Source organism: Limanda limanda, chromosome 20, assembly GCF_963576545.1.
Source record: "Limanda limanda chromosome 20, fLimLim1.1, whole genome shotgun sequence".
Classification (NCBI taxonomy): domain Eukaryota; kingdom Metazoa; phylum Chordata; class Actinopteri; order Pleuronectiformes; family Pleuronectidae; genus Limanda; species Limanda limanda.
The window spans coordinates 11,708,424-11,734,328 of NC_083655.1; the positions used below are offsets into that span (position 1 = coordinate 11,708,424).

At 41.8% G+C, this 25,905-nt stretch overlaps 1 protein-coding gene across 2 annotated transcripts in view; it reads left to right on the forward strand.

Moving 5' to 3' along the window:
* The first annotated feature begins 20,449 nt into the window (after positions 1-20,449).
* Positions 20,450-25,905, forward strand: part of myripb (myosin VIIA and Rab interacting protein b) — a 102,038-nt gene continuing 96,582 nt past the window's right edge. The window contains exon 1 of one of the 2 annotated variants that reach the window (XM_061094163.1): positions 20,450-20,586. In XM_061094163.1, coding sequence (XP_060950146.1) covers positions 20,477-20,586 — 110 coding nt within the window. In that variant the 5' untranslated portion in view covers positions 20,450-20,476. The remainder of the gene's footprint in view (positions 20,587-25,905) is intronic. The other variant, XM_061094162.1, reaches the window with a different exon arrangement.

Genomic DNA, 25,905 nt, shown 5'->3' on the forward strand with positions numbered 1-25,905 from the left:
AGACTGTTCCCATCCCCTGTCAGCTCCCTGCTTTATACTCTCGGCTCTGCTAATGGGGAACAGATGCAGGGGAACAGGGAGGCCATGCCAGCTTCACGCAGACAAACAGCCCACCGCAAGCCCTCTGCTCCGCGCCAGCCAGTGGCCTGCGGTCCTGCAGAAACATGTCAGACATCTTGAGCCCCCCCCTCCCACCCGAGCCCACTACCCCAACCCAAAGAGGAGTATTCAAGCCATTTTCCACTTATGTCTGCACTGTATCTCCTGCCAAACGGTGTGTTAGTGTGTGTTGTGTGCGTTTAGGACGGAGTGAGGAGAGAAGGGGAAACGTGTTGTCAAACCTCCGTACATAACAAATGAAAAATTGGTGGTTTGGTTCTCGTAATGACTTGAAGAAATGCGGCATTATGCGGTGAATTTGTCTCCTGGCTCAGTGTTGATGAATCTATTTCCTTGTGCTTTCAAAATGTTTATGTAGAGTGATTGTTTATACAGTTCTGCAGCGATCCAAACACTTCAGTTACTTACCGTAATTACTCCTCAGTGGAATATACAGCAGCTATCAAGACTGTCAATTCATCTTTCAGACAGAAGACTACTGTTTATTCAACTCTGGATAAGGAGATAAAAATACAATTGTCAGATGCGGATGAAAATCCCAAGAGTATTGTGGTTTAGGGAGACAAGCCATGAACCTTCAGGGATTAAATGTTTGTTTTTTCATTCACTTAATTTTTTGGAATGTATCGTATGTTTTACATTATCTGGGACACATGTTGAGGGGGGTTAGTGTACCCCTGTGCCCTGTGGGGAGTTTATATGGGCTTTAAAATGTGGTACGCCATAAAGAATGCATCTCCTGATACGGCAAGTTGTACATGAATAGGCACCCTGTCTCAAGGTGTATTACAGGATGGAAAAAATGAGTGGGAGTGAGAGGGAGGGAGGAGAAGCAAGTCTAATATCGTCAAGCCTGCAGGCTCCTGGTCACAGAGGAATCGTCTACCACTAAGACTGGAAACATGCACCGCTGTGAAAAATTGTGGAAATAAGTGGGTTTCATTTCCGGCCCACATACCAGTTTCCTATCCTCCAGCATATCAGTGAGCGATGGTGGCGTCTATCTCAACAAACCTGAAGAAGGTTGTAAAAAAACATCAGTGCAAGTCTGTGTCAATTCCCTGTGAGTCACATTTTGAGTGGGGATAATGAAACATGGTTATGCATCTTCATCCTCATTCTAACACCCCCTTTTTTCTTTTTTTTTCTGACATCAAGAGCTGTTGTTCCAAACGTGTCCCCGGAGGTTTGGCGAGACCACTGGGTAGACAGCCGCAGCCCGATGATGTGAATTGATGTAGGGGCAGTTTAGTCGGGAGACAAGAGGAGGGAAGAGTGAAAAACGATCCTAAAACAGCGAGCCCTGCTCCAATTGGCAGCCAATCCAAAATGGACTCAAGTGTACATGCGGACAAACATGTCAGCCAGTTCACCAGACTTACCAGGCCATTCATTCCAGCGTCATTCCTCCTGAGTCTGTGCTTCGGTTTCGGAAAACATCATCACGGCTTCTTGTCAGACGTGTTGAAATCACGTTACCAAGGTTACAAGCGAACATTAACCTCACAAACCACAGTGTGGCTGTGTAAAGAGACGGTAATCTCAGCTGGGCAGAGTTATTTCATACTCAAATCCCTGTTATTCACTCCACACTTTCAAGTTTAAAGTAACTTTTGGCAAGGCATCTCGCGGAGTACACTGTATCAAAATTGCTATGCAGAGCCCTCAGCGTGCAGTGCTCGCCCTCGCCTGCGTCCCTGTGGAGAGCGTCGTTAATCAGCCGCTCGGCTTTTGAGCTCCTGTCAGTGTGTCTGAGCACGATGCCGTCCAGCCAGTGGGGGAAAATATTCACTTCCCCCCCCCCACTGAACACGTCTGCTCTGACCACAAATGAGAAGACAGGTAATCTGTAACACGTAAATACTTGTGGGAATAAGTGTGTGTGCGAGCGAGGGGTAAAACAGCATGAGAGAAAACAGGAAATGTGTTTTAGGAGACAACATCTGGATCGGGAGACGTGACTCATAGTGTAATGGATGTTTTGGATTATGCAAGTGAAACATCAGCTCTGTTAATGCTCTATTTGTTTTAGAGGTGGTTCCCCCCGAAATACAGGAAAACAAGGATTTTTGACTTGACTCCAGTGGGATCGGACCGTGCAGATAGTTTTGGTTTAACTTGCCCAGGTTTTGAGATGATCCCTCCCTGAAAAAAACCCTGATGCAGTGGAGGTAAATGGAATTTCGGTTTGCGGTGTGATGCATTTACAAAGTCTTACAGGAAAGTGTCTGTCCAAAAGCATGTGCCTCTTACTATTTATAATCCCACAGACATTTTGTAACTATTTCTCTGATAGTAAGTTCTCCTTATGAAAGCTGTTGGTGTATTAACTAGGGTTGCACTAAAATATTAGTTGTTGGACTGTTTAAAGAATGGTTCTGTGAAATACACTTCTATGGTTGTGTGCAGTAAGGCGTGGTTAGCTTAGCATAGAGTTTAGAAGCCATGAAAATAATCATCTTAAAATATGCCCACTGACACCTCTGAACAAACATAACATTTTAATTAGTGAGTGAGTTGCTGTTCAAGCTAATTTTGTAACAGGGGGACGTTACCCATAATAACAACACAAAAATGCACATTATTGTTGCTAGCTATCTAACAGCTAACGTGAAAGAGTGTTTAAGGTGCTTTTAGGGGAAAACTTTATCCAAGAGACTTTATGTTACCTATAAGCTAAGCTAGCTAGCAACAACACAAATCAAATGATTGTTGGTAGCTAGCTTAATGTCAGTGAGCGTTGGAAGCAGTACTGTTGGGGGGAATTTAGTTACCGAGGGACTTTACGTTGGCAACAACACAAAATAATTGTAACGTTTGTTTTTATGTTGTTGCTAACAAACTCTGTAGTGCTTTACAGGGCAATAAATAATTAAATATAAATAAATATACATTTAAAAAAGATTAGCTACTTTATAGCGCTATAAAGTAGCACTAAATAACAGCTAATGTGTGTAGATTTGCATCACCCGCAGAGGCCAAAATGCAACCAGATCAAGACCAGAACCGTCAATTATACTCGTAATCCTTGTATCCACTCAGGCCTCCATTCGGCAAACCAAACTCAGTCACGCTTCAAATACCACGTTTTTCAATCATGACTTTGTGTTATTATTGCACACAGAGTATAGGGAATGTCAGGTCATGTACATAATAACCTCTAAAGAGAGACTGGAACTCAAACACCCCCCCTCGCCTCTCTCCGTTCAACTGGACACACCTATGTCTGATTGCAAATCGATATTCTTCGACAATATTGTCCTCAGCTTTCTCCATGCGGCTGCTCTGGCAACAGCTTTGTGAAAGGTGCGAAGGGGAGAGAATCAGCGAGGCTCTCAGTCCCCTCATGTGGAAACAACGGAGGACGCCGAGGACAAGGCTGAGGGAAAACAGCCTGGCTGTGCTGCAATTTGTGTGTTAGTCACTGAACAAAGAGGGATTATTGTCTGGCCTCCTTGGCTTCACTTTCTGTTTATGTGTCCTTGGCTGTTTGAACATTAGCATGCTCGCACAGAACACTGCTCATTAGGCTTGAAGTGAAACTTAAATACATCACCACTTACCAGCGCAACGTGTCTTTAATCTTACATCTGTACCCCTTCTGCCACCCCCTCATTCCGCCGCAGTATTTCACGGTATAAAAAACGGCACTCAGCAATGACGGCTCTCATCTTCCCATTCCATACAGAGGAAATTCTGCTTTATTCTATGTCAACGAATTACCATCAGTTTAGACATCAGAGCTCCCAGGAAGATAAAACATCCAATCTGTAGATAATCAATTACATCATAAGTCAGTGTAGCTGGGGGCTCAGTGACATCGCAAATGAATCAACACACACACACACAAACATGCTTATGAAATAGTGGGAAAATCCATATAACTACATAAAAGCAAGAAAATAAATGAAATGAAGAAATTAGCACATTGCTGTAATCATTTTGTTCTGCTGTCCCTGTTTACATTACGGTTTGTCGCATTTAAGCTAAATTTTTACGATGAAAGATGGTTTCTTAAAAGGTTTTTAAATGGTTACATACACATGGATGTTCAGTATGGATGCCATATATCATTTTGGGGATGTGAAGTTTGTTTTTATAGTCGCAAGGTTTGTAATGGTTGCCAGAGAGATCCACCCAAAAACATTTCATAAGTGTAAACAGCAGCTATTTGCAAAACGCACTAATAATAGCTTCTCAAAACCATGGTACTCCTCCTTCATAATTATGTTCTAATGGTACTCACTCATTGGCATAGCTCCATACACACTATGACGCAAATATTACATGATGTGAAAATGTATTCTCAGTCATATAATATAATTTACTAAATTCTTTGATTCTTTTAAATGTGTTCTTGCCTGAAGAGGAGTGTCTCGGTCTGACTTGGCACCACTGCATTGGGTTTAATAGATTTTTCTTGCAGGTGAGGTCATGAAAACCCATAAGCTGAATAGATTTCACTTAGTGTGTCAGCTCAGCTCACTCAGAGCGCGGTCGGATCAGCATTTCTTTGAGTTCTTACAGCATCAACTCTTTCGATTGCTCTGCCTGACAATCTCTTTCTCTGACTGCTGCTGTGCACCTGTAACATTTGTGCCAGGATGAGTAATGTCCTTTTTGAATTGATTTTTTTCTTCAGTGCTGACATGATTGAAAATGTAATGTTAAAATGAAGTAAGGGAGTGAAAAATACACAAATGCCTTCCATAGTGTATCACTGCACCAGGAGTGGTTTAAAATTTGATGAATAATGTAAATGAGACCATGAAGAGGAAAAGGTGGTTGTGGAGTTGTTAGCATATTCCTACTTGATCTATTGTGTTAGAGTGTGGAAATATGGATTTCATATTCAATGTGTATTACAATTTCCTATGTACATGATAGGGTCTTTTATAAGGTCTGAAAATATACCCATCGTACTGCAAATAGTTAAGTGATATTGTGTAGTTTCTTTGATAAGTAGGAAAGTGCAAATTAAATCAAATTTGTCCAGTCATTATCACCACACCACCACTCAGCCAGAATACTAAACTCGAAATCATGAAAGAGTGTCACAAGTAGTGCAGGTCATGCCCTCTCGCTATCTCTCGCTTGTATCCTCGTCCTCGCTCTGCTCAGGTTACCATGGCAGCAAGGAGTTGGATTCAAACAATGCCACAGAGGGGCTGACGGCTTTAACGATAGAGGAGAGCCGGCCACATCTGCAGCCGGGAGAGAAAAGGTGAGGACAAGCTCGGTCTCACGGCGATAATGTTGGTCGGTTTTCTCAGGCTGCAGCCACACAAGCATCATCCCCCACATGTCACATTCAGAGCACAGTAATCATACGAATAGGGATTTATACGTTGTTCAGAGGGAGATGAAGGAAATTCCCCTTTTGTCTTTGTCAACATGTGGAATGAATTAAAGCTGAAATGTTATTATTTGACAGCCCACATCAGCCCTTTTTAAAAATAAAAACTGATGAGGTGGCTTTTTGTCCCATAAATCTCTTGGTCTTGATAACCGGGGACCAAACCAACGGCCTCCCCAGAGTAGTGAAGCAATAGACCTTTAATATGAGAAAACATTGCAAATTTTTTTTCTGCATACTTGTTTCCATGTTGCCACGATAGATTATTGCATACATAATGGTTGGTGCGTATTTTACAACTCAGTGTCAAAATGTCATGGTATTATAAAGACATCTTCACATTTCTGGCTCTGAAACTAACAAAACACAGGACTACCAGCTATTTAACAACAGAACAGACGTGTTTTTGGTCTCCACCACCACCGCCTGAGTATATGTGGCTGTGTATTGGCTGAATATTTCATTTTGCTTACCAGCTGTCTGGCTTTATTAGAGTAATGAGAGTTGTGCACCATGAAACCAAAAAAAGCTAGAAGATATTCAAATCCTCTTTAGAGTAGGCTTGGTTGGTCAGGTGATAATTCTCTGTGGATTTGTCATTCTGATTGACCCTTTTTTCCATTTCACAAAATATGGATTGCATTTAATTGACACGACAACGTTTTGAACTTGCAAATGGATTTGTGGGAATAAGTGGTTGTGTATCTTTGAACTAGAATGATGGAGGACGAAACATATAACAAGCTGTTTTAATTAAATTATTTACGTTGTTTTAGCCTCACTCGGTACATTTGTGGGCGCGTCCTCGCTGGAGGTATGACCAAAACAAGAGGTGATGCTTACATCTCCGACCTGAAATATATAAACAGAGCAGAGTGTATTGCATCAAAAACACGTCTGATGTAAACAGCTGTGGCTAAACTTGGCCGGAGAAAAAACGGCTGGCAAGCAAAGCGGGAAGTGGAGTGGCTGGCAAATTTACTCTCACTCATCCACATTTCTGAAAGCAGAGGGGGTTAGCAGGCTCTGTGCACTGTGTGACTAATATGGTCTGCAAGGAGATTGACCAGACTGTCAATATGCTGTGGTTTCTAAACACTGGAAGGGAGAAGAATTAGTCAGGGGCTGCTAGAGGCTCAGAGGAACATCTTAAAGTATGAGTGTTAATCTAAAACGCTCTGCGCAATACGTTAAAAAATAACCCTGGATGAGAACCGGCCCAAAAATATAGAACAACATTCATGCTCTGTGGAGCTTTAAAGCTAAAGGCCAGATGTCCACTCTCCAAACGCTGCAATGTTGTTGTGGTGCAATTTTCTTCATGTTCTAATGAAATTAGTCCGGATCGATATTTGCTCTGAGGGTATATTTGCAGCAAATCAGCAAACTGCTTCCTTCTATCTTTGCCTGACTGCACCCCCATACTTACAGCCGCTGTTGCAGCTGTGAATAGTGAATCCAGGAGATTGAAGTTATTGGTTTTTTTTTCAGATGCTGCTTTAACTAATGACTCAACCCCAGGACAATTAGCACTTGTTTATGAGCAGTAACGGGGGAAATGGCTTCAGGACCTTCTCATCCACTCTGGGGATTTCTGAAAAAATCAAATGTAAAAACGACAAATCCATCTAGATATTTATGGAATGTAAAAAATATTAAATGTGAAATACGCTCCATTTTTCCTTCTGTCTCTATAAACTTATAGACATTTATCCTTGCTCGCCCCTAACAGCACAATGCAGGGAGTGACTCACTGTGTTTGTTACGATATTTGTGATTCTTTGTTTCCAACACTGCAATGGCCACTTATGGGCAATTAGTCATGCTGAGTAGGCAGAGGCTTCACCTCCACCTCGTCAATGACAAACACAAGACAATGTATGTTTAAATGGAACAAGCTGAGCCACAGCAGACGGAACAAGCCAACATTCGCAGAGGGAGACTCACATGTTGCTCATCTCAGCTTTAGGAAATAGACAGCAGGGGGCTTACCACGTATTATTGTGGGATTAAAAGCAGGAATTTAAATCCAAAATCAATACTCTGACCCACAGGTCTGTAGTACTTAATCCTTTGATACATAAATAAATAACGACAAATCATGCATTTTAGTAATTATATTCAAATGAATGATTTAAGCTGGTTCAACATCTGACTAACTCTATTGGAAATGTATCCATTTTTCCCTTGAATGTTTTCTGAAAATACAGTGCATGCACTTGAATTAGGCTCAGTCAGCCTTGAACAGCTGCCTCCTCTTGAAATCAGAGCCAACAGGAGTCAACAGGAGAAGATATTACCACTGTTACCGCTGTGGTCAGAGAGGCGGGCTCATGTATGTAGGTCAATAAAGATCATGGATCACTGAGGAGAGTGACTGAGTGTTTCTCTTGTGTTAAGTGCACCTGCTGCCTCCTTGATCACAGACGGTGTTTCACTTTATCTCCATAGCATGAATAGGCACTGAAACATTTTCTCCCTCATGGCAGGATCAAAAAAAGAAATAAACGGCTGTTAAACTGATCAATCCTTACAATTAATCCAAAGAACTCACTTTTTTCTTCTGTGAGTTCATCATTTCGCAAAACATCTCACACATCACTCACCCAAACTCTGTGTCCTGATTCTACAGGTATCTCTGGCTCGAGAGCTGCTTGTTCCAGATCTGACACCTCTGAACTTTGTATTATTATTATTATTACTACTCTACCGGTGCTTGAATATATCGGTTAAACATCTGTTCCTCTCTTTCTTCCCTGTCCTCTTTCCCACATTTTCCTCCTCTCACCCCAACCAGTCGAGGCAGATGGCCGCCCCACAGTGAGTCTGGGTCTGTTTGCGGTTTCCTTCTGTTAAAGGCAGTTTTCTTTTTTTAATTGAAACAGTTCCGTTTGATAATATAATTGTGATATAATTTAGTAAGGTCTCAACCTTACTTAAGTGCCTTGAGATAATGTATGTTGTCATTTGTCTCTATTCAAATACAAATAAACTGAACGGAAAGAAGAAAGAGAAAAAGCACATATTCACATATTGTGATATCTTGCAACTTACGCAACAGTTTTAACATGCTGCTGCTTTTCTCTATATATTTGTATTCTTCTCACATGCTGTGTTTATAAATTGAGAATTTTGACTTTAGTTGAAATACATATTACCATGTGCAGAAATACGATAGTGCCTCTTAATACACCACATTTTGGACACAAACCTCCTTGTTACTGTATAGCACCATCCACAACAAGAACCAACAAATGGCAGGTTATATTTTGGAGGCCCCCTGGTGGCTGTAGTTTGCTATTTCTTTGTCCAGTGAGTTCACACTTGTCAGATTGTTCTCTTCTGCCTGTAGGAAGTTATAGTTACATTGTAATTTTTTTTCCCTTTCCATAAACTTCACAGGTACAAATTTTTACTATTCATATACCCATAAATAAACTGTCGCTGGCTGCTAACGTACACTTAGGATTCATTGTCCATTTTAATGTTTTTTTGAAAGCTGACATTTGTATGAAGGACAGGATCATATAGTGTGCAGTGAAGCCCGCTGAGAGGAGGAACCTGAAATGCCAACATGGAGGCTGAGGAGTAGTAATCTTTCTCCAAACACACACAAATACTGAATGTCACAGCAGATTCAATATCCACAAACACTAACACACACAGTAACACACACACATGTGAAGCACAAGACCACTGGAGCTCCAGCATGTGACGCGGATAGAAGGAGCAGAAATCTCTTGCTTTCCTTAGTCACTCTAAATATTCCAATTTAGCAATCATAACTCCCCCGGCAGGCTTTGAGGATTTGATTTGAGGATTTTTATTCACCTCAGAGCCGCAGATGCAGGGTCACACTGCAAGTGACTCAGCAGCAGAGTATAAAGCATAAACAGCTGAATTACTGGAGCATGGAGCTTATAATGAGCTTTACTCCAACATATATGTGACCAGCAGTTGTTTTAAGGTTGTAGAAATGTGCTTGTGACCAGAGGATTGCTGATGTGAAACTCTGGAATGACCCTGAGCAACTGACCCAGTTGTGCTGTGACTGAACCAGGACTCCGCAAACCCAACAACAAATGTCTTTCCTAAGCATTTCTGTCATGCAGCTTCTCTGTCGCCCCCTTTTACCCTCTCTGGATTAGCTCACCTTAGTTCAGCTGATTAAAATCTGTATCAAAACAATCAACTTTGAATTTCCATGCATTCCCTTGCTGTAGCTATATTTAAAAAAAATGCTAATTTACTCAACCAAAGCTTAAAACTGCAATTTAACAAGCCAGACTTGCGTTATTAAAACCTCGGAGCAATGAGCACTGGACCATAACATGTACACTCATTATTAGGTGCACCACTGAACATCCAATATGCAGTCATATTAACTCAAGTTAAAGATTTAACTAATCCTGGCCAGTGACCTTTTTTTGGAATAATTGCTCCGACCATGTTTTTATACACTCGGCTCATTCCAGCTGCTACTGTATATATATTTGTATATATGTCCTTTCTGCATTGACTTCTCTCTCCTAGTGGTTATATCGGTTTTCTCTGGGTTCTCTGTCTTCCTCCCACAGTCCAAAGACATGCAGATTGGTGCGAGGTTAATTGGGGACTCTTAACTGAGCGTAGGTTTGAATGTGAGAGTGAGTGCAACCCTTAAAAAGGAAAGGCGGCATAAATAGTTTAGTAGTGATGAGCCTGGGCAGGAATCCTGATCGTACCATACAGCTTTTAACAGTTAATGTTTATGAAATGACTGTGTACCAGTGTGTCCGAGCCTCTGTTTGAGGTGTATGACCCAAGGTATGCCAGGCCTGAGATGATGACAGAAGAGAGAGACAGAGAAGATAACTCACAGGACAGAGAGGGAACCACAGACACAATTGACGCATATTCATATTTGAATGAAAAGTGCCTCAGTTTACCTTTATTATTATTAATAACGGAAATAATACCTTTCTACTACATCTGTGTGAATATACTTAATATCTGTGCGCTCTCTGGGTTTATCTGTAGATCAAATACCTAAGATTACAGAGAGACTTGCCACTGCAGCAGCACTGTGACCCATTCTGTACAAACTGCATGTAGATAAAGGGTGTGACCTGAGTCCACAATGACGCACTGAGGTATTTGTGTCGGTAGAACGGTTCTCATGAGCAGCATGTGTCTTTGACAGCTTTCCTGGCAGTGTCTCTTGTAAAATACAGCCTTCATTAGACTTAAGATAAAGAAAGCATCGGTGCAGCTTGATTTGTAATCTCTACAAAGTGGCCTCTAATTGCAGAGTTAGGCGAGCTCTTCATCTTCCTAAAAATGCACCTTGCTGAGCAAGTACAAAGGCCCAGAAAGTGTTGCTGCAACGCACCAGTGTCAGCAGGTTTATACCGTGAAGGCTGTGCAGTAATAAAGAGAACAAAGAGCCAAGTTTTCCTCCTCAGCTCGGCGCTCTGATCTGCATCGTCTCTGATGCTCTGCCAAACCACAGCTCGGGAAGGCTTATGGTATCCGGTGCGGGTATGTTTGGTTTGCTTAGATAGATCAATAGATGTACTGGAACAGTTTCCTTGAATTGAATCAACAAAAACCAATAGATGTGTCATAGATATCAACTCCCCAAATTTGCCTGATTATTTTCATCAAGATTAATGAAGTATTCCTCGTGGGAAAACGTTAAAATCAATCCTATCTCACAATGTCCTAAAAGTGAGAAAAGAAATTCCCACATCCGCACCAGAATTCAATGGCTTATCTCCTGACCCTATACTGCATCCTTCCATCAAGTTTAATGGGAATCCCTTCATTTGTGTTTGTGTTACCTTGCTTACAAACAAACTAATAAATAAACAGAGAAGGGTCAAAACATAACCTCCATGGTGGAGGTAAAAGTCTTGTATATTCTGTTAAGGCGCGTTCTTTTATCCTTAATATATGAGAAGAGTCTGGTCTAATTAAAGTGTTTATTAAGAAACAATGAAAAGTTGAACAAACATAGCTATGGACAATTATCACAGCCCATGCTAATTAAGTTAGCAGTAGGAAGATCAAAATGGCCCCCAACAGCAGGGGTTTGGTATAGTTATAACAGTAGATTTGATGTGATTGGTTATGAATATTTGGAGGGGAGTCACCGCAAATCACTTTGGATCTCCCTAATTGGTCCAGCCGCAGTCCCACGCCTCTCGTCACCGAATCCAGGAAGTGACATAGCAGCAGCTCTCAGTTTTGTTCCTACGCTACTCTGCTGGTTGCTAGGGCAACCCTATCTACCCTGACAGTCTGATGTTGTCTCGTAATTCAGCCTTGAGTAGAAAGTGTCTTGGTCCAGCCATCTCGGCTGCACCAACTTAACCATAACAAAATACAGAATGAAATCAACAAAGTCACTCTGTCCAACCTCGACGACTTATCAGACAGCTCTTGGAACTCTATGTGAGTTTAATGAATCTGATGGAATAACACTTTAATAGAAATGAGAACTAGTGAAACATTAATTCTTAATTTGTAGATTAAACCCTAGGAAGGAAAGTTTATTATTAAAATCATTTGTATGATTGCCTAATATATAGCTAAAACTACTTCTATCTTTATTGTTAAGAGTTCTTTCAGACACAACCTATAGTTAAAAGTTTGAAATTCCTAACAATTCCTACAATAGGGACTGAAGGTGTGTCAGTCATAGACTCTATGGTGTGTCCATGAAATAGGAAATGTAGCAGTTAAATATGTAAAGCCATATTGCTTATTGGATTTGAATTTAAAAGTCAAATAATTGGATGATGTTTGATCCGGCAGACAGAGACCGGGGAATGGGAGAGATATAGACACTTTGTGATTAATTGGGATGTGTTTCTTTTTTCTCTGAGGTTAATTGCAGTGTGACTGGCTTTGTGAATGGAGCAGCCAGCCAACACAGTCCCTCCTCTTCTTCCTCCTCCTCCTCCTCCTCCTCCTCCTCCTCCTCCTCCTCCTCCTCCTCCTCCTCCTCCTCCTCCTCCTCCTCCTCCTCCTCCTCCAGTGCCAAATTTAGGCGCAGGATGGCCAGTGCAGGTGCCAGCATCAGAGAAAAATAAAGATGGGATCAGATATCAGATTGTCCATGCACGGAAATTGACTCAACTCCCTCTGCCTGCCCCTCACACAGCTCCATGCCCTGTGTCACTACACTTTGCATACAGGAAGAATCAAGGTGCCAGCGCCTCACCTCGCTCTCCTCCTCCTCCTCCTCCTCCTCCTCCTCCTCCTGTGTAATACAAACCTCGTGATCACCCATTCATCGCTGCTTGCGTCTGCTGCTGCTGCTTTGGAGGAGAGAGAGAGAGGGGGAGAGAGAGAGAGAGAGAGAGGGGGAGAGAAAAAAATAACACGCAGGCAGGTGTCGCGGAAGTTTACACTTGCAGAGGCGCATCCCTCCGCGTCTCCCTGGTTTTGTTTATTTGTTTACCATTGTTGCCACAATCTGGGATAACGTGGCAGAGGCTGTTCCCGGCGGTCATCCGGCTCCCCCTCACCCCGTGTAAGTGAATCTCCACTGTGGCTGTGACTAGGTGAATGTGTCGGGAATGAATGAATGGAGGGAGGGAGGGGGGGGCAGCAGCTGCAGGTGTCTGCGTGGCTCTCAGGCTCGGTGCGTGTTGTTGGCACATTTCTGGGATCATTCACCTTCTTCTTCCTCTTCTCCTTCTTCTTCGGTTTTGCCGCAAGCTCCGGCGTCCATGTGGTCACCGCAGCATTTCACGCAGATGTGACCAGTCACTGGGAGCGTCACTGGGAGCGTGGCAGCCTGCGTGCACCAGTGTGACTGGTATGGCTGTTCTCCATGCAGGGGAGGATTAGATGCGGCGTGTGTTTGCGGGGACGTGAGGTTGGAGACAGAAAGTGGTGTTTTGTCTCAGGCTAATGTTGCAGAAATCCCTTTTAAAGCAGAGGAATGCACGGTGCCAGACCTGCCATGGCAGCCTGTTGCTTTGCAGAGCAGCGGAACCGGGTCCTGGGCACTTTCTCTCACTTGTTGTGCTTTGTCACCTGTTGACATTCTGTTTTTTTTTCGCAAGGGGAGACCCCCAACCACCCAGCTTCCCATTCACCCGCATCCTGCCTTGAATCAGTCTGCTATTCTGAGTAATAATTCATTCAAGGAAAACACAGATCAATGTGCTGCCAGATTTGATCCCTCCCTCCCACCTCCCCTTATTCTCAGCCCTGGTGTTACAGTCTAGTCCTCAACACTTTGCCACATGCACGGTGAGTCAGAGGCAGATTCAATTAGCATCTGTTTTTATTTTTTTTACACTCCAGGCCCAGAAGGAGAAATGTGTGTTTGCATGTGCAGCACGTGCACAGTGTGTGTGTGTGTGTGTGTGTGTGTGTGTGTGTGTGTGTGTGTGTGGGTGTGAATATGCGTGCACATATCTTCACAGATCAGCTGCAGCAAGTCTCACCTCGCCCAGATCTCCTTGTCTTGCTCTGAGTGGTAATTGGGCCGGTGGTGATGGATGTGACACAGCAGGTACTGTACATGTCAAACAGTGACAGATGATCAAGGGGCTCTTCCTCACACCGAGTCACCAATCAGGATCTGAAAGCCGGGCCTGTTGTGATATATGGATACACTAAAGGGAGACTCTTTATTTGGTTTGTATTCATTAAATATGATCACTGAGTCTAAGCATGTTGTGGCATAACCTGTGTTTATGTACAGTGTTGACTTGGCAAAAAGCTGCTGGGATGTAGTTTGTTTGTTCGACCTGTTGCCAGCATTTTTGGTTCATATTTACTGAAGATTGATAGATGAGATTAGAAAGAAAGTAGTAAAGGCAAGAAACAAGCATCAGAAGAAGTGGGAACACAAACATTTGAGTAGAAGAGCATTTTGAGATAAATATATAAAGGCAAATTGTACAGTTGTGTAAGGTTCTAATAGACATGCAGCTCAGCAGCAGTACCAGAGTGAAGGTGAGCGTTCAGTCACCATCACTCCACCATTGCTGGGAAGCGTTGAAGGGTCAAATGGCCTGAGGGGCCAAAGATCTCCTCAGTCTGCCTGGTTAACGTGTTGTGAGGATGGTGGTGGACATTGTCCATGTTTAAATACTTTGTGTTGTGTCTAAACTGTACATCTTTGTATATTAGTACATCTGCAGATACATAATACAGTTAAACTGCTCAGACATTTCAGGTACACCTAATTTTTTAGAAGAGGTCATGATACATTTAAGCAGTACTCCGGAAAACTTAATATGAATATTTTTATAATAGGCCTTTTCAGAGCAGACATTTTGACAAACACAGGTTTACACAGGTGTAAATAGTCATTGTCTACAGGGTAGCACAAAGTATAACAGAGGGTACCAAACATGGATATGTAGTTGCTCATTTGATTCAGTTACACTATGTATTTTGAGAAAAACATAAAAAAGAATGCGTGATGTCAAGGCAAACAACTAGTTTTACTGGTACCAATGTGTTTTCTTAATATTGATACCAGGTATCATTATTCTTTTTGTCATATGGATGTTAGTACTGAATATGAATTTGTTTTTTTCGGTATCTTTAGAAACAGATTTGTTCACCCTGCGTGACGTGTTTCCTACTTTACAACTGGTCTAATAGTGGAGCATTTAAGTCCACTACATGTGCCCTGATCTGAACTACATCTGTAGTCCACATTCATGTTGCTCCTCCTTGCTCTCTGACGACTCACCCTCACGTCATCGTGACAAATAGTGGTCATATCCTTGGTCGCAAAAACAACCAGAGCACTTATGTTTTCGCTGTCACGCGGGTTGTTGGAAGACAAATGACCATTGAGTCTAACAGAGGCTGTCACAAAGGAAAACAAGGTATGGTTTATTTTAAAGCACTCACCCTGAGCTATTACCACATATTTTTCAAGCAAAACTTCCCCGCTCATAAATATGTAATGCAGAATACCACAAATAGCTGTAAATGCGATGTCGGTTCACTGTGTTCACCTGCGGTTCAAAATATTAATTTCAGCGTGGTCGTTCTCAATCTCCTTCCCTCTGGCTGTGACAAAATGCTGATCCGATGGAGAGTGTCTAAAGCAAGCAGTTCATTTAGCGCTTGGCTGCACCTGCCCTTTCAGCGCTCCGACCGGGCCTTGTCCTCAGCTTGCCCGTCCTCTGAGGTGATGGACAGCAGCACATCCAAGTGGTGTGCAGCCTGATGTAGGAAGTGGCACTTTTATGCGTGTTCAATATACTTAGGGTGATTTAGTGTGGGGGTGTACATATTTTCATGGTTGATTAATGTACATCCTATAGTCCTTTGCTGGAAAGTTAGGTTTCTGTTCACTCTCCTGAGAGATGCATCAGTGTGGCCTACTTTCCCTCTGAAGCCATTCTCTCTGTCTCAGCAGAGTGTCGGTCTGAATACGTTTCTGTTGAACTCTGACAGCTTTACAGTGGTGTTGTGTAGTGAAAGTCAAAATGCAACAGTAATGACCAAAATGGTTTTTCTTATTTTTTTATATTTTGTGAATTTTAACTCCGAAAGAAACCGCTTGTCCAAAGGTAATAGCTGACAAAATAATGACCTGCAAAAGGTGCATTTAACATTTCTCAACAGGCTGATTGTAAATATACAGTCAATCTACAGTAAACTAGAATTTAGAGTAGAGAGCATACATCCTCCACGGCCCAACTTTCCCCTCATGAAATCCCATTTGAATTCAATTAATCCAGATTGTTATTTGGATCCGCACAAGTCATCAATATCAGTCCCCTAAACATGTCAGAGTTTTCATCAAGATCCATAAATTATTCTTGCTAAAGAAAGTAAACCTAAGTTCCTGTATCAACCAAAGCTTTAATGGGTTCTTCCTTGGGTCATGCCCCACCACTCTGCAAAATTTCAGGTAAATCGGTTGAGTAGTTTCTGGATAATCCTGCTGATAAACAAACTCAAAAGCCATTGAGGTAATACAAATACTTCAGATCATTTGAATAACCATATTTCCCTGCATGCAGCTAATGCTCTGAAGTACCAGATCGGATATTCTCTTACACATGTTTTGTGTTTATATTTATTGTCTTGGTCTGTATATATTTCCATTTTTAGCTGGAGGGATTGTAACAAAACCCTATTTCCCCAGGGGGGAATTCAGATTCCAATAAGGAAGGTTTTGCTAAATAGATTTATTCCAATATTGTTGTGTTTGTCTGGAAATAGAGTTGAGTGCGTTGAGAAGCACTCACAGGCCGACCGAGTGCACTGATCAGAGACTGTGTGATCAGCAGGAATGTGATAATCCACCGTGTGTTTTGTCTTTTGCAAAACAAGGCTTCTGAAGCTAGATTAGGGCTGTTTGGTGATTGTGCTCTGCAGTCTCAAAGTTGGTTTAGAAAAAAAAGGGAGAAAAGAACAGCTTTAAAATCTTGGAAGGCAAATGTGCAGGGCTCACTTTAACACCACTTCGCCAACATTGTTCAGTTAGGCTCACAACCTGCCTCCTCTGGGACGACTGAGCAGACTGCTGAAGCATTGAACCACCGAGGCGGCCTCCAATCAGTGTCTGGTGAAGAGGCTTTTTCTGTTCTCCGCCGTGCACACACCGATAGCTCGTCTGTGCTGTTGTTGAGGGTTTTGCTGCTTCATGAAGGAAGTGTGGATTTGTGGCATGACGCAACAATGTTTGGATGTGCACATGTCTGCGTGTGTATTGTCTTTGCAAGCTGCCACAAGTGAAAATGGATTATTCTGTGTATTCAATGTCTGTTTCTGCCCCTGAGCGTGTGCGTCACTGGAGCTTCAGAGGCAGACACTCTCACAGACATAAATGACGCTTCATGCCTGTCCTTGACACCACTCACTATAAAAAGAAGGCCTGAATAATTGCCTTCCCTTGTGGCTATACAATAAAAGCCGCACAGTAATGGTGCGTTTATCTCCTCTATATGTTGGTGAAGTAAAAGGGACCAAAGACAAATACTGCATGTTAGATAAGCCAATTTTGGCCGGTGATGTTATCAGATGTCATTCGCCTAAGTGTGCCATTTGAGACTAAAATAATTCTAACTCCTAAAACACACAGGTCAACGTTTATATTTTAGATGAAAAAATGTATGCCACTTATTGATTCCACTGTCATAGCTGTCTGATGAATGTAAAGCTAGGGCTGGTAGCAGGTTGGCTTAGCTTAGCATTAAGACCACCAAGCTAAGCAGTCTTACTGGCTGAGATAAATCGTAAAAACATAACCCTTCATAGAAAACTGCAATGCTGGGTTTACACTTGTTGAATGTGTGGTTAATCAGCTATGGTGGTTGATAGGAAGTAGGCCTAAGGGAGTATGGTATATGTTATGTGCACATGTTAAAGTGATCCCCAGTGGATCCACAGCACCGGCTCAGGTGATCAAGACAAATCAATGTGGGTTAGAATCCGTCACTTGTGGTAAAAGTAGTTTTGAGAGCACATGCCATTCAACATGCGTGCTGGCATGTCCACGTGAGGCCGGGAATGTATTGAAACATTTTGTGAGTGTAAAAACTGATTCTTTCAGACTGGGACACATTCTCAGAGGCGAGGGCAAGGTCTCATCACACCAGCTGAATGAGGAGCGTTTGTCAATGGAATGTTTGTATTTACACTGTGTGATAGCACATGTCTGAGATTGAGAGATTTTATATCTTTCTTTCTTCTTTTTACCTTGGAGCAGAGAAAGTGACAAAAGCTCTTTCTCACAGTGCGTGTTTGCATTTGCCCATGTGAATTGCATATTCCCACTGATTCAAATGACTTTGCATCCGGATTGAAATGATAACTTGAAAAATTATATTCCCCTTGCTTCCCGGAGGCTCTTCATCAAAATGACAACCACTCTTCAATTTAAGACAAAGAAGCAAAAGTTTGTATTACTGTGTTGCTGCTTGAGGAAACCAAGCAATGGTGGATACTACTCTCACTTTAGAAATAGAGACCAAGCAATGGTGGATACTACTCTCACTTTAGAAATAGAGAGATGAATCTCGCAATAACAAAATAAGCAATACTTCCTCTTAAATTTCGAGAGGTAGTAAATATCATGTTGGTGCACAGGAGCCAAGGAAAAGCTAAATTTGTCTTTCCTGTGTTTGAAAGGTACGGTGACTAAATTGAGGAGCAGTCCATCCTGATCCAGGCTCCTAGCTGAGATGGGGGGGGGGGGGATGAGTGATAAGCTGAGCGCGAGGAGAGGGGCTCTGTCGATGAAGCTATTGGCCCAATAATAGAACGCACATAATTGTCTGGCCTTCTGAGTCATCATTGCTCACTCCACTGCCGGTGCTCTCCCATCTTGTTTAGACTCCACAGTTAATGGACCTTCTCCTTCTGTCCATCTCCCCATCTGTCTCCGCTTTCACCCTTCCTCTTGTCATCCCTCTCTTTCATTTTCACGGGGCCACGCTTCGATTTCACCTCTCCGTCATCCGTTCTTTTTCCTCCTCCTCTGACTGAATTTGTGTATGTCCCTCGCAACCCACAAATAACAGGTGTCAGGTTTGCTTTTAAGTTAGCTCAATCACAAACCAAATCAGATCGGCATCCTTATAATATGAACCCATTTACCGTTGCACTTATTAAATGTGATTTATAGCATGGGTTGTTAAAGGTCAACGATCAATAAGTCAAACACCATACAAGATGTCTTTAATATGCTGTACAGTTGCATATATATTCATATAGATAAAGTCAAAAGGATGCACTCGTTAATGTTGGGTTAGCTGCAACTTTATAGCCAAACATGCTCATCCTGACATGTTAGCAGGAAACATGAAACCTGCTAACATGCAACATTTGTGCATTTTGTATAATATCACAAAGAGACCATAGGAACAAAGGTGTTATGTGAATTGTTCTGGGGAATAACATACACTCTTGAATTTCTGGCATTGTTGTATATCGCGTAAATGTTTGTTGCTAGTTGGCTAACTAACGCTAGAGCTAACATTCATTAAGCTAAATCATCGAGATTGAATTGACAAGTGCTCTTCATTTGTACCTGTTTTGTGCTAATAATCAAAAATGAACTTGCTAAACTAACATACAGTATACATTAGTATGTTAATATTGTCATTTTAGTATGAATGGAGATTGTTTCGATATGGAGCTGCAGGGTTATGGATGATTACATTTTTACATTCGCAAACTGCATGACAAATAAAGAAACCATCAGAAAAGTAAATGAATTCAAAATATTTTTTTATTTATAAGACATTTTCTGTGTCGCTTAAAGGCTTTTTCTTTCAAAGCCTGATGAGTAGGAGTAATTGCAGAGTTGTATAAGATTTTACTTTTCCCCAGGTTTACTTAATAAAATTACATTTGGGTGTATGTGCAGATAACATTCACGAGACCACAATTACTGTTAATGGCTAAAAATATTCTCATGAGGCAACATACACATTTTTGAACATTTTGAATACAGCCTTTTAAAATTGACAAGGGCATACTTAAGCCCAAATGTTTCTTCCCTCTTGGGCGAGTTCAAGTATCAAACTGACCGTGACCTGAAACAGTAAATAGAAGAATCTTTCCAGCCATTAGACTTTGGTTTGGAAACCAACTCTCAGGGAAATTCATGCAGCAGACGCGCAACTGCATGGCGCCACTTGTTCACAATTTATAAAAGCAAACATTGCAGCCTTATTTGCATGGTGAGCTCATGCCCTTTCAGTGGAGCTTTACGTTCCAATGGGCTTGCTGTTGTGAAAACGTAACTGCACAATAAAAGCTAAGTCTTATCGATGCTGTAATTCCATAGCTTACAGAGTATGATGATTAATTAATGAATGTCCACGTTTAACTCCAGAAGAGGGAATTGATTCCACAAATACACACACGTTAAATGTCTCTGTCTGTGGTTCTTTCTTTAGGGTCGTCCCAGCCTCGGCCCCCAGAGCGGCAGTGCCCGTGCCTCTCCTCCTCCTCCTCCTCCTTTTTGTCTAGGATCAGCAGCAGCAGCAGCAGCTCACTGTGGCGAGGCTAAGAGCGATGGGCCGGAAGCTGGACCTGTCGGGCCTGACGGACGACGAGGCGGAGCACGTGCTGAAAGTGGTCCAACGGGACATGAAGCTGCGAAAGAACGAGGAGGAGAGGCTGAGGTGAGATGGGATTACCCGGCCAGGGCTTCTTTTCGAGCATTTTTAGGATTTGAGAGGAGATGATATGGAGGCAATAACATTCGGCTCTGAGCAGAAATGAGCAGGGATAGTGGTGTGCAGCAAGGTTCAGCTGACAGAGGCAACTACCATGTGTTGCCAGTGTCTCTCTCGACATATTGTATCTACCTAACAAATATAATAACGCACAAAAAAGACAACATGCATACCGATATAGAACATATTGCCATCTTAACTGACAATTCATATTTAGGAAGGTAAATAGATACAAGAGATCTGTGGTGTTTTTATACCACAGGCACACTGTGAAAGTAACTGATTAAACATCAGGCTTTTGACACTAAGCATTATTTGGAGACGGTTTTCCCGTTGCATGCAGAGTTTAGCCCTAATTGATTAGCATCATATACCTGTACATTGTCGTTGTGTGTGCATGCTCAGGATTCTAATTTCAAAACAAATCTCCTGTAAGCATTACAAATTTCACTGGATATTAACACCTGGGATTTGCTGTCAGAATTAGCCTATGCCAGCTAGCCACAGTTGCCTGGCAGCCAGGAGAAATGCACAGGCATAGTGGCTAGTGGCTTTTATTTACTTGAGTGTTAAATATAACACGGAAAGGTTTCAGATTAGATTGTGAATTTTGAGTGCTAAATTTATTGCACAGAAAATGACCTAAGGCTATTCTGCGCACCATACTTCAGGGTAAATGTAATTGTAGCTTACTGCATTATCTGTAGGTGAAAAACGATGGCTTTACTTGTAGGCAATTTATTTCACACTTTTTTTATTTCGAGTGAAATCAATCCGAGATGAGTGCTTATTCTTTTTTCTGTCACTATTGCAGCAAGTCCAGCAATAATTATCATCTCTTATCATCTGCATTCAAAGTTTCAGTGAGCCAAAACACTCCAGGATATAAATAGTTTATTTAATCTGCATTTTTTTATCATTTTAATTTGTTTCTTCTGTTGTCGTGACATCTGATTTGAAATGTGGAAGCATCACTTTGGTGTTTTGAGCTGCATTGATTTCATGGTATATTACTTCAGAGTCTGAGGCTGTGAGGAGGAAGATGCTTGTCTGGGGGTTTTCAGCTTGTGGGCTGTCAGGTCTTTGTGGGTCAGGTGGGCCCGGGGCCTCCGGGGCTCTGCTGCCGTGTCACAGCTTCTCACTTAACATGCGACCAGTGCCAACCAGCTCCTCTTCCTCACCTCCTGTCCTTCACTCGCTCCGTCGCACCCTCCCCACCCGCAGTGACAACCCCCCAGTCAGAGGGGATTCAGCTCTGTTGTGACAGGCCTCCGTGGGGGTTTTGCCATCAAATGTTTGGTGGTCGGGGTCAGCGTGGGTGTTTTGTGTTGTTTCAGCAGGACTAAGGGAGAACATTTTAGTCTTAAATCTCTGGTGTACTGTCAGAACAAAATTCAAAATATGTTTTTTGTTGCTTTGTGGTTGTACCCTATAATTTTCTAAACAGAGGTATGCTTTGTTGACTATGTTCAAGGCCCCAGCATCAGCTATTTTGTTGTGGAGCTTGATGTCTGTATTCCGATTTGAACGGTGATCCTCTGTGGTTTTCTGTTCTTGAGTGGATGCCACGAGTCATTAGGCCTCTTAACTTCGACTGAACAACTTAGCTGTACTCTGAGGAGCATAACAAAGTTGCGTCACAAACCAGAAAGCGAACAGCTATTGGCTCGTGACGCTGAAAACTCAACTTATTTTCCCCCAAATCAGTTTCAAAGCAGAGGCGCTGTATTCCCAAATTGCTGAGCTGTAAAACATTTCTCCCACCAAAGCTGTCACGAGTGATGAAACACAAAATGTGCGCCTCTCAGGCTGTCAATGCTGATGATGTTGATCTGATCACAGGCAAATATTTATTAGACAACATTTCTTCATAAAAGCAGCCACGCTCTTTATGTGCAGCCTTATTAAGCCATTATGACTTGTGAGATGCTTTGAAAGCAAAGTTTCCAGAGCAGTTGAATACAAAGTGACAGTCGGGTTAGCTTGTTTCTGCTGTTAACGCCCCTGACGTACAATTACACATCTGACATTGAGATTTCCCCCCCCCTCCTCTTTCAATTTGTGTTTTTATTGGTGCTGTTAGATTTCACTTGTTTCATCTGCCGTCTGAAAACCAAACTGATTTCTCTGCTCCCTCAGCATCAGTGTTTGTCTCACGTCTCTGTTCTGTCTTATTCTTTCATTCAGAGGGATGCAGAAGTCATCCAACTCGTGAAACTAAGTAAAGCTGCTCTTAAAGTATCAAATAGATATTATAATCATCCATCCACTTTTTCATTTATAGGCGGTGTACACACTGAACAGGTCGCCAGTGTATCGCAGGGTCAACATAAAGAGACAAACGATCATTCAAATACATTGACATTTTTAACTATATCTTCTGACACTTTATGGACCAAATCGCTATAATTATTCATGATTAAGAGAGGAAAAATGCTTATTAATCCATTTAAGCAAACACGAGTTGCAGCCGTACATTTTTCGACGAGGATGTCGGGTTGTATGATGTCCCCACTTCAGTTTTATACAGTGAAGCCAATTAATTCATACCTCCCACTGTTTGCTGCCAAGTCGCAACTGGTTCTGATCAGGTTACACAAAGAGAGCAAAAAAAAACCATTTGCCTTTCATATGAAATGTAAAGCACTTCACAGTTTACAGTATATGAATAGGGACATGAAGCATGTTTCCAGCAGATGGTTGCCGAGTGTTTCGGCAGCTCGCTCCCTCTCCCTCTGAGTTCTTCTCTTCCGTGCATGGCTGATATTTGTTTTCTTCCTTGAATGAAGTCAGCCCTGCAGAGTTGTAAATTACCATATTGAAGGGTTCATGGGATAATTTATAAGCCTCAGCTGGCACTTAAAATTCTTCATTATAATTTTTCCCCCATGCTGAATAATAAAAAACATTAAAACACTTTACTGATATTACCTTCTTTCTTATAAATGCACAACTGTAATAAATATGTAGATAAAAGGATGCACATACGCCTGGTTAATGACAACCTGCACCTTTTTTTTAAACTGCACCTTAAACTGAAACTTTTAATGTGGGCAACTGCAGCTTGTGCATCATGCATCTTAAAGCTTTTATCACTTAACCTGTACAACAATTAAAATGAAACATGATCAATATTCCTCCATAAGAACATGAATACATTAACAGTTTAAAGGCTTTGGATATATATAGGCAAGGATTTGGTCTTTTGATGGGCTTTCTTTTAAAGGTTTGGATTTTGAGCATAGATTAAATAGACATGGAAGAGACGGGTTGGTATACAGCTAAATGTTCCTATAAAAAGACTGATATCACATACATATAAATTATTAGGCAGGTAGAAGGTACTACCCTGTAAAACTGCACATATAAACTGTATACATTATATATTCATACAAACCTATAATAATTTGTGTGTTCTGAGAGATTGGCTGTAAAACGCTTTTAAATGAAATCATGAAAAAGCCTCTAAAAGGATTTAAAAGAAACGGCAAAAGGAAAATTTATCCCATAACCTCAGATGGGGACATTTATAGTGTTATTTTATTCACGTCTTCACGTGTTAAAATGCTCTGCACATCCTGCTTTCACATGTGCTGCCTGATCAACCCTCTCCCCAGGACCCTGTGGTTGAACACGCTGACCTTGACACCCCTGTGATCTTTCTCTCACATTTTTGTGGGCAGGACAGCTGATGAGACATTTCAGTGTCACCGTTGGAAAAACTGAGGTTTGAATAATAAAATTAATGATGCCTGAATTTCATTTAGCCGCAGAGTCGTGCTGTCACCCTGTCATGGCTCACTGTGAGGCTTAAATAGAGCGGCACCATCGTTAATGTTAACACCTGTTCCTTCCCTACGATGACAAACCAACATGTCTACAGTAAAAAATGTAACTAATACACAAACTCAGGTGACCTCCGCTGCAGCAGCTGCAGAGCACAACACCAAGAAGAAGTTGAGAGTCTGCCTCTCATTATTAAAGGCCATCTAAGGTTTTTAACCTACAGGAGCTGTATGGAGACTTGTTCCCTTTTTGTCTGCATCTTGTGCACGTTGGTGGTTGAATTGAAGGAAGGACAAGGAAGGAAATATGCAAGTGTTGCAATGTTTCAAATCAAAAGGAAATAAAATTACCGAAATGACTGTTTTTCATAATACGTTTAACACATTTATTTGTCTTTTTGAGAAATGGTGACCGTAAACTGAATACGGATCCCAATTCAATCTAAAACTAGAGTGTCACTTGGAGGAGCACATACCTCCACCAAGGACCAACAGTCCACTTATGAAACCACATTGAAATTCACTAGGTCTGGATTTTTTTGGGGATCCTCACAAATCAAAGAAAATGTGGAAAAACGTCCAATCTCTTATTGTTGAAGGAAGCAAAAAATACATCCTGGATCTGCCACCTGATCTGGATTTGCACACTTCTGATCCTTTCATTAATTGTATTAAGTCTATTCAGGAGTTTTAGCGTAATCCAGCTAACAGACAACAATCAACAAATGTAGACGAAAACCCAACCTCCAAAATGATAATTATGATAACAAACTGTCAGACATGTGACCTCGTGAAATCCCCCAATATATCATGTTCACATTTGAGCAATCTCACTTCCACCACCTCAAGTTCTGCTCATTAGTTTTTCACTTACATTGAAGCCTTATTGTTATGTCTCCTCTGGATCTCTTTTGTTATATATATTTTTGACTCTTCTGCATGTTTGATGTTTACCCCTAATTGAATTAACCCGGGAAGCTTTGTGCAACTTTGTTGGAATTAAAAAAAACAAATCTTTGGTAACTTCTGCGACTGAAAGGTGTGAGATTGTGATTCAGCCAATTAGAGAAGGTGAGCTGCTCAACCTCGTGGCCATCCAGCTGGAGAGGCTCATTACGAAGCAGCAGGGAAGCTCAGGGGAGCGCAGGCGTGGGCCTACTTAACAAACAGCTCTCCCAGGGGCCACAGACTGGGGAAATGATTATGGAGAGAAATAACTATCTATCTGTTCACACCGGTGGAGTGAGCGGTGAGAAGATGGCTGGAGCTGCAGCCACTTGTGACTCTTATGGGTAATTTGCCTTCAGCGTTGGGAAGGATCTACTCTACAAGTGCTTCTGTCAAGTCCTTGATGGATAAACCAATTACTGTACCTGTACCGCTCTCCCCAAAACTCATTTCATCTGCCACTGTGACGAGTACATTCTTTTGTATGTGTTGCTTCAGCTTCCCAGGGAGAATTGAACACGGAAAAATATTT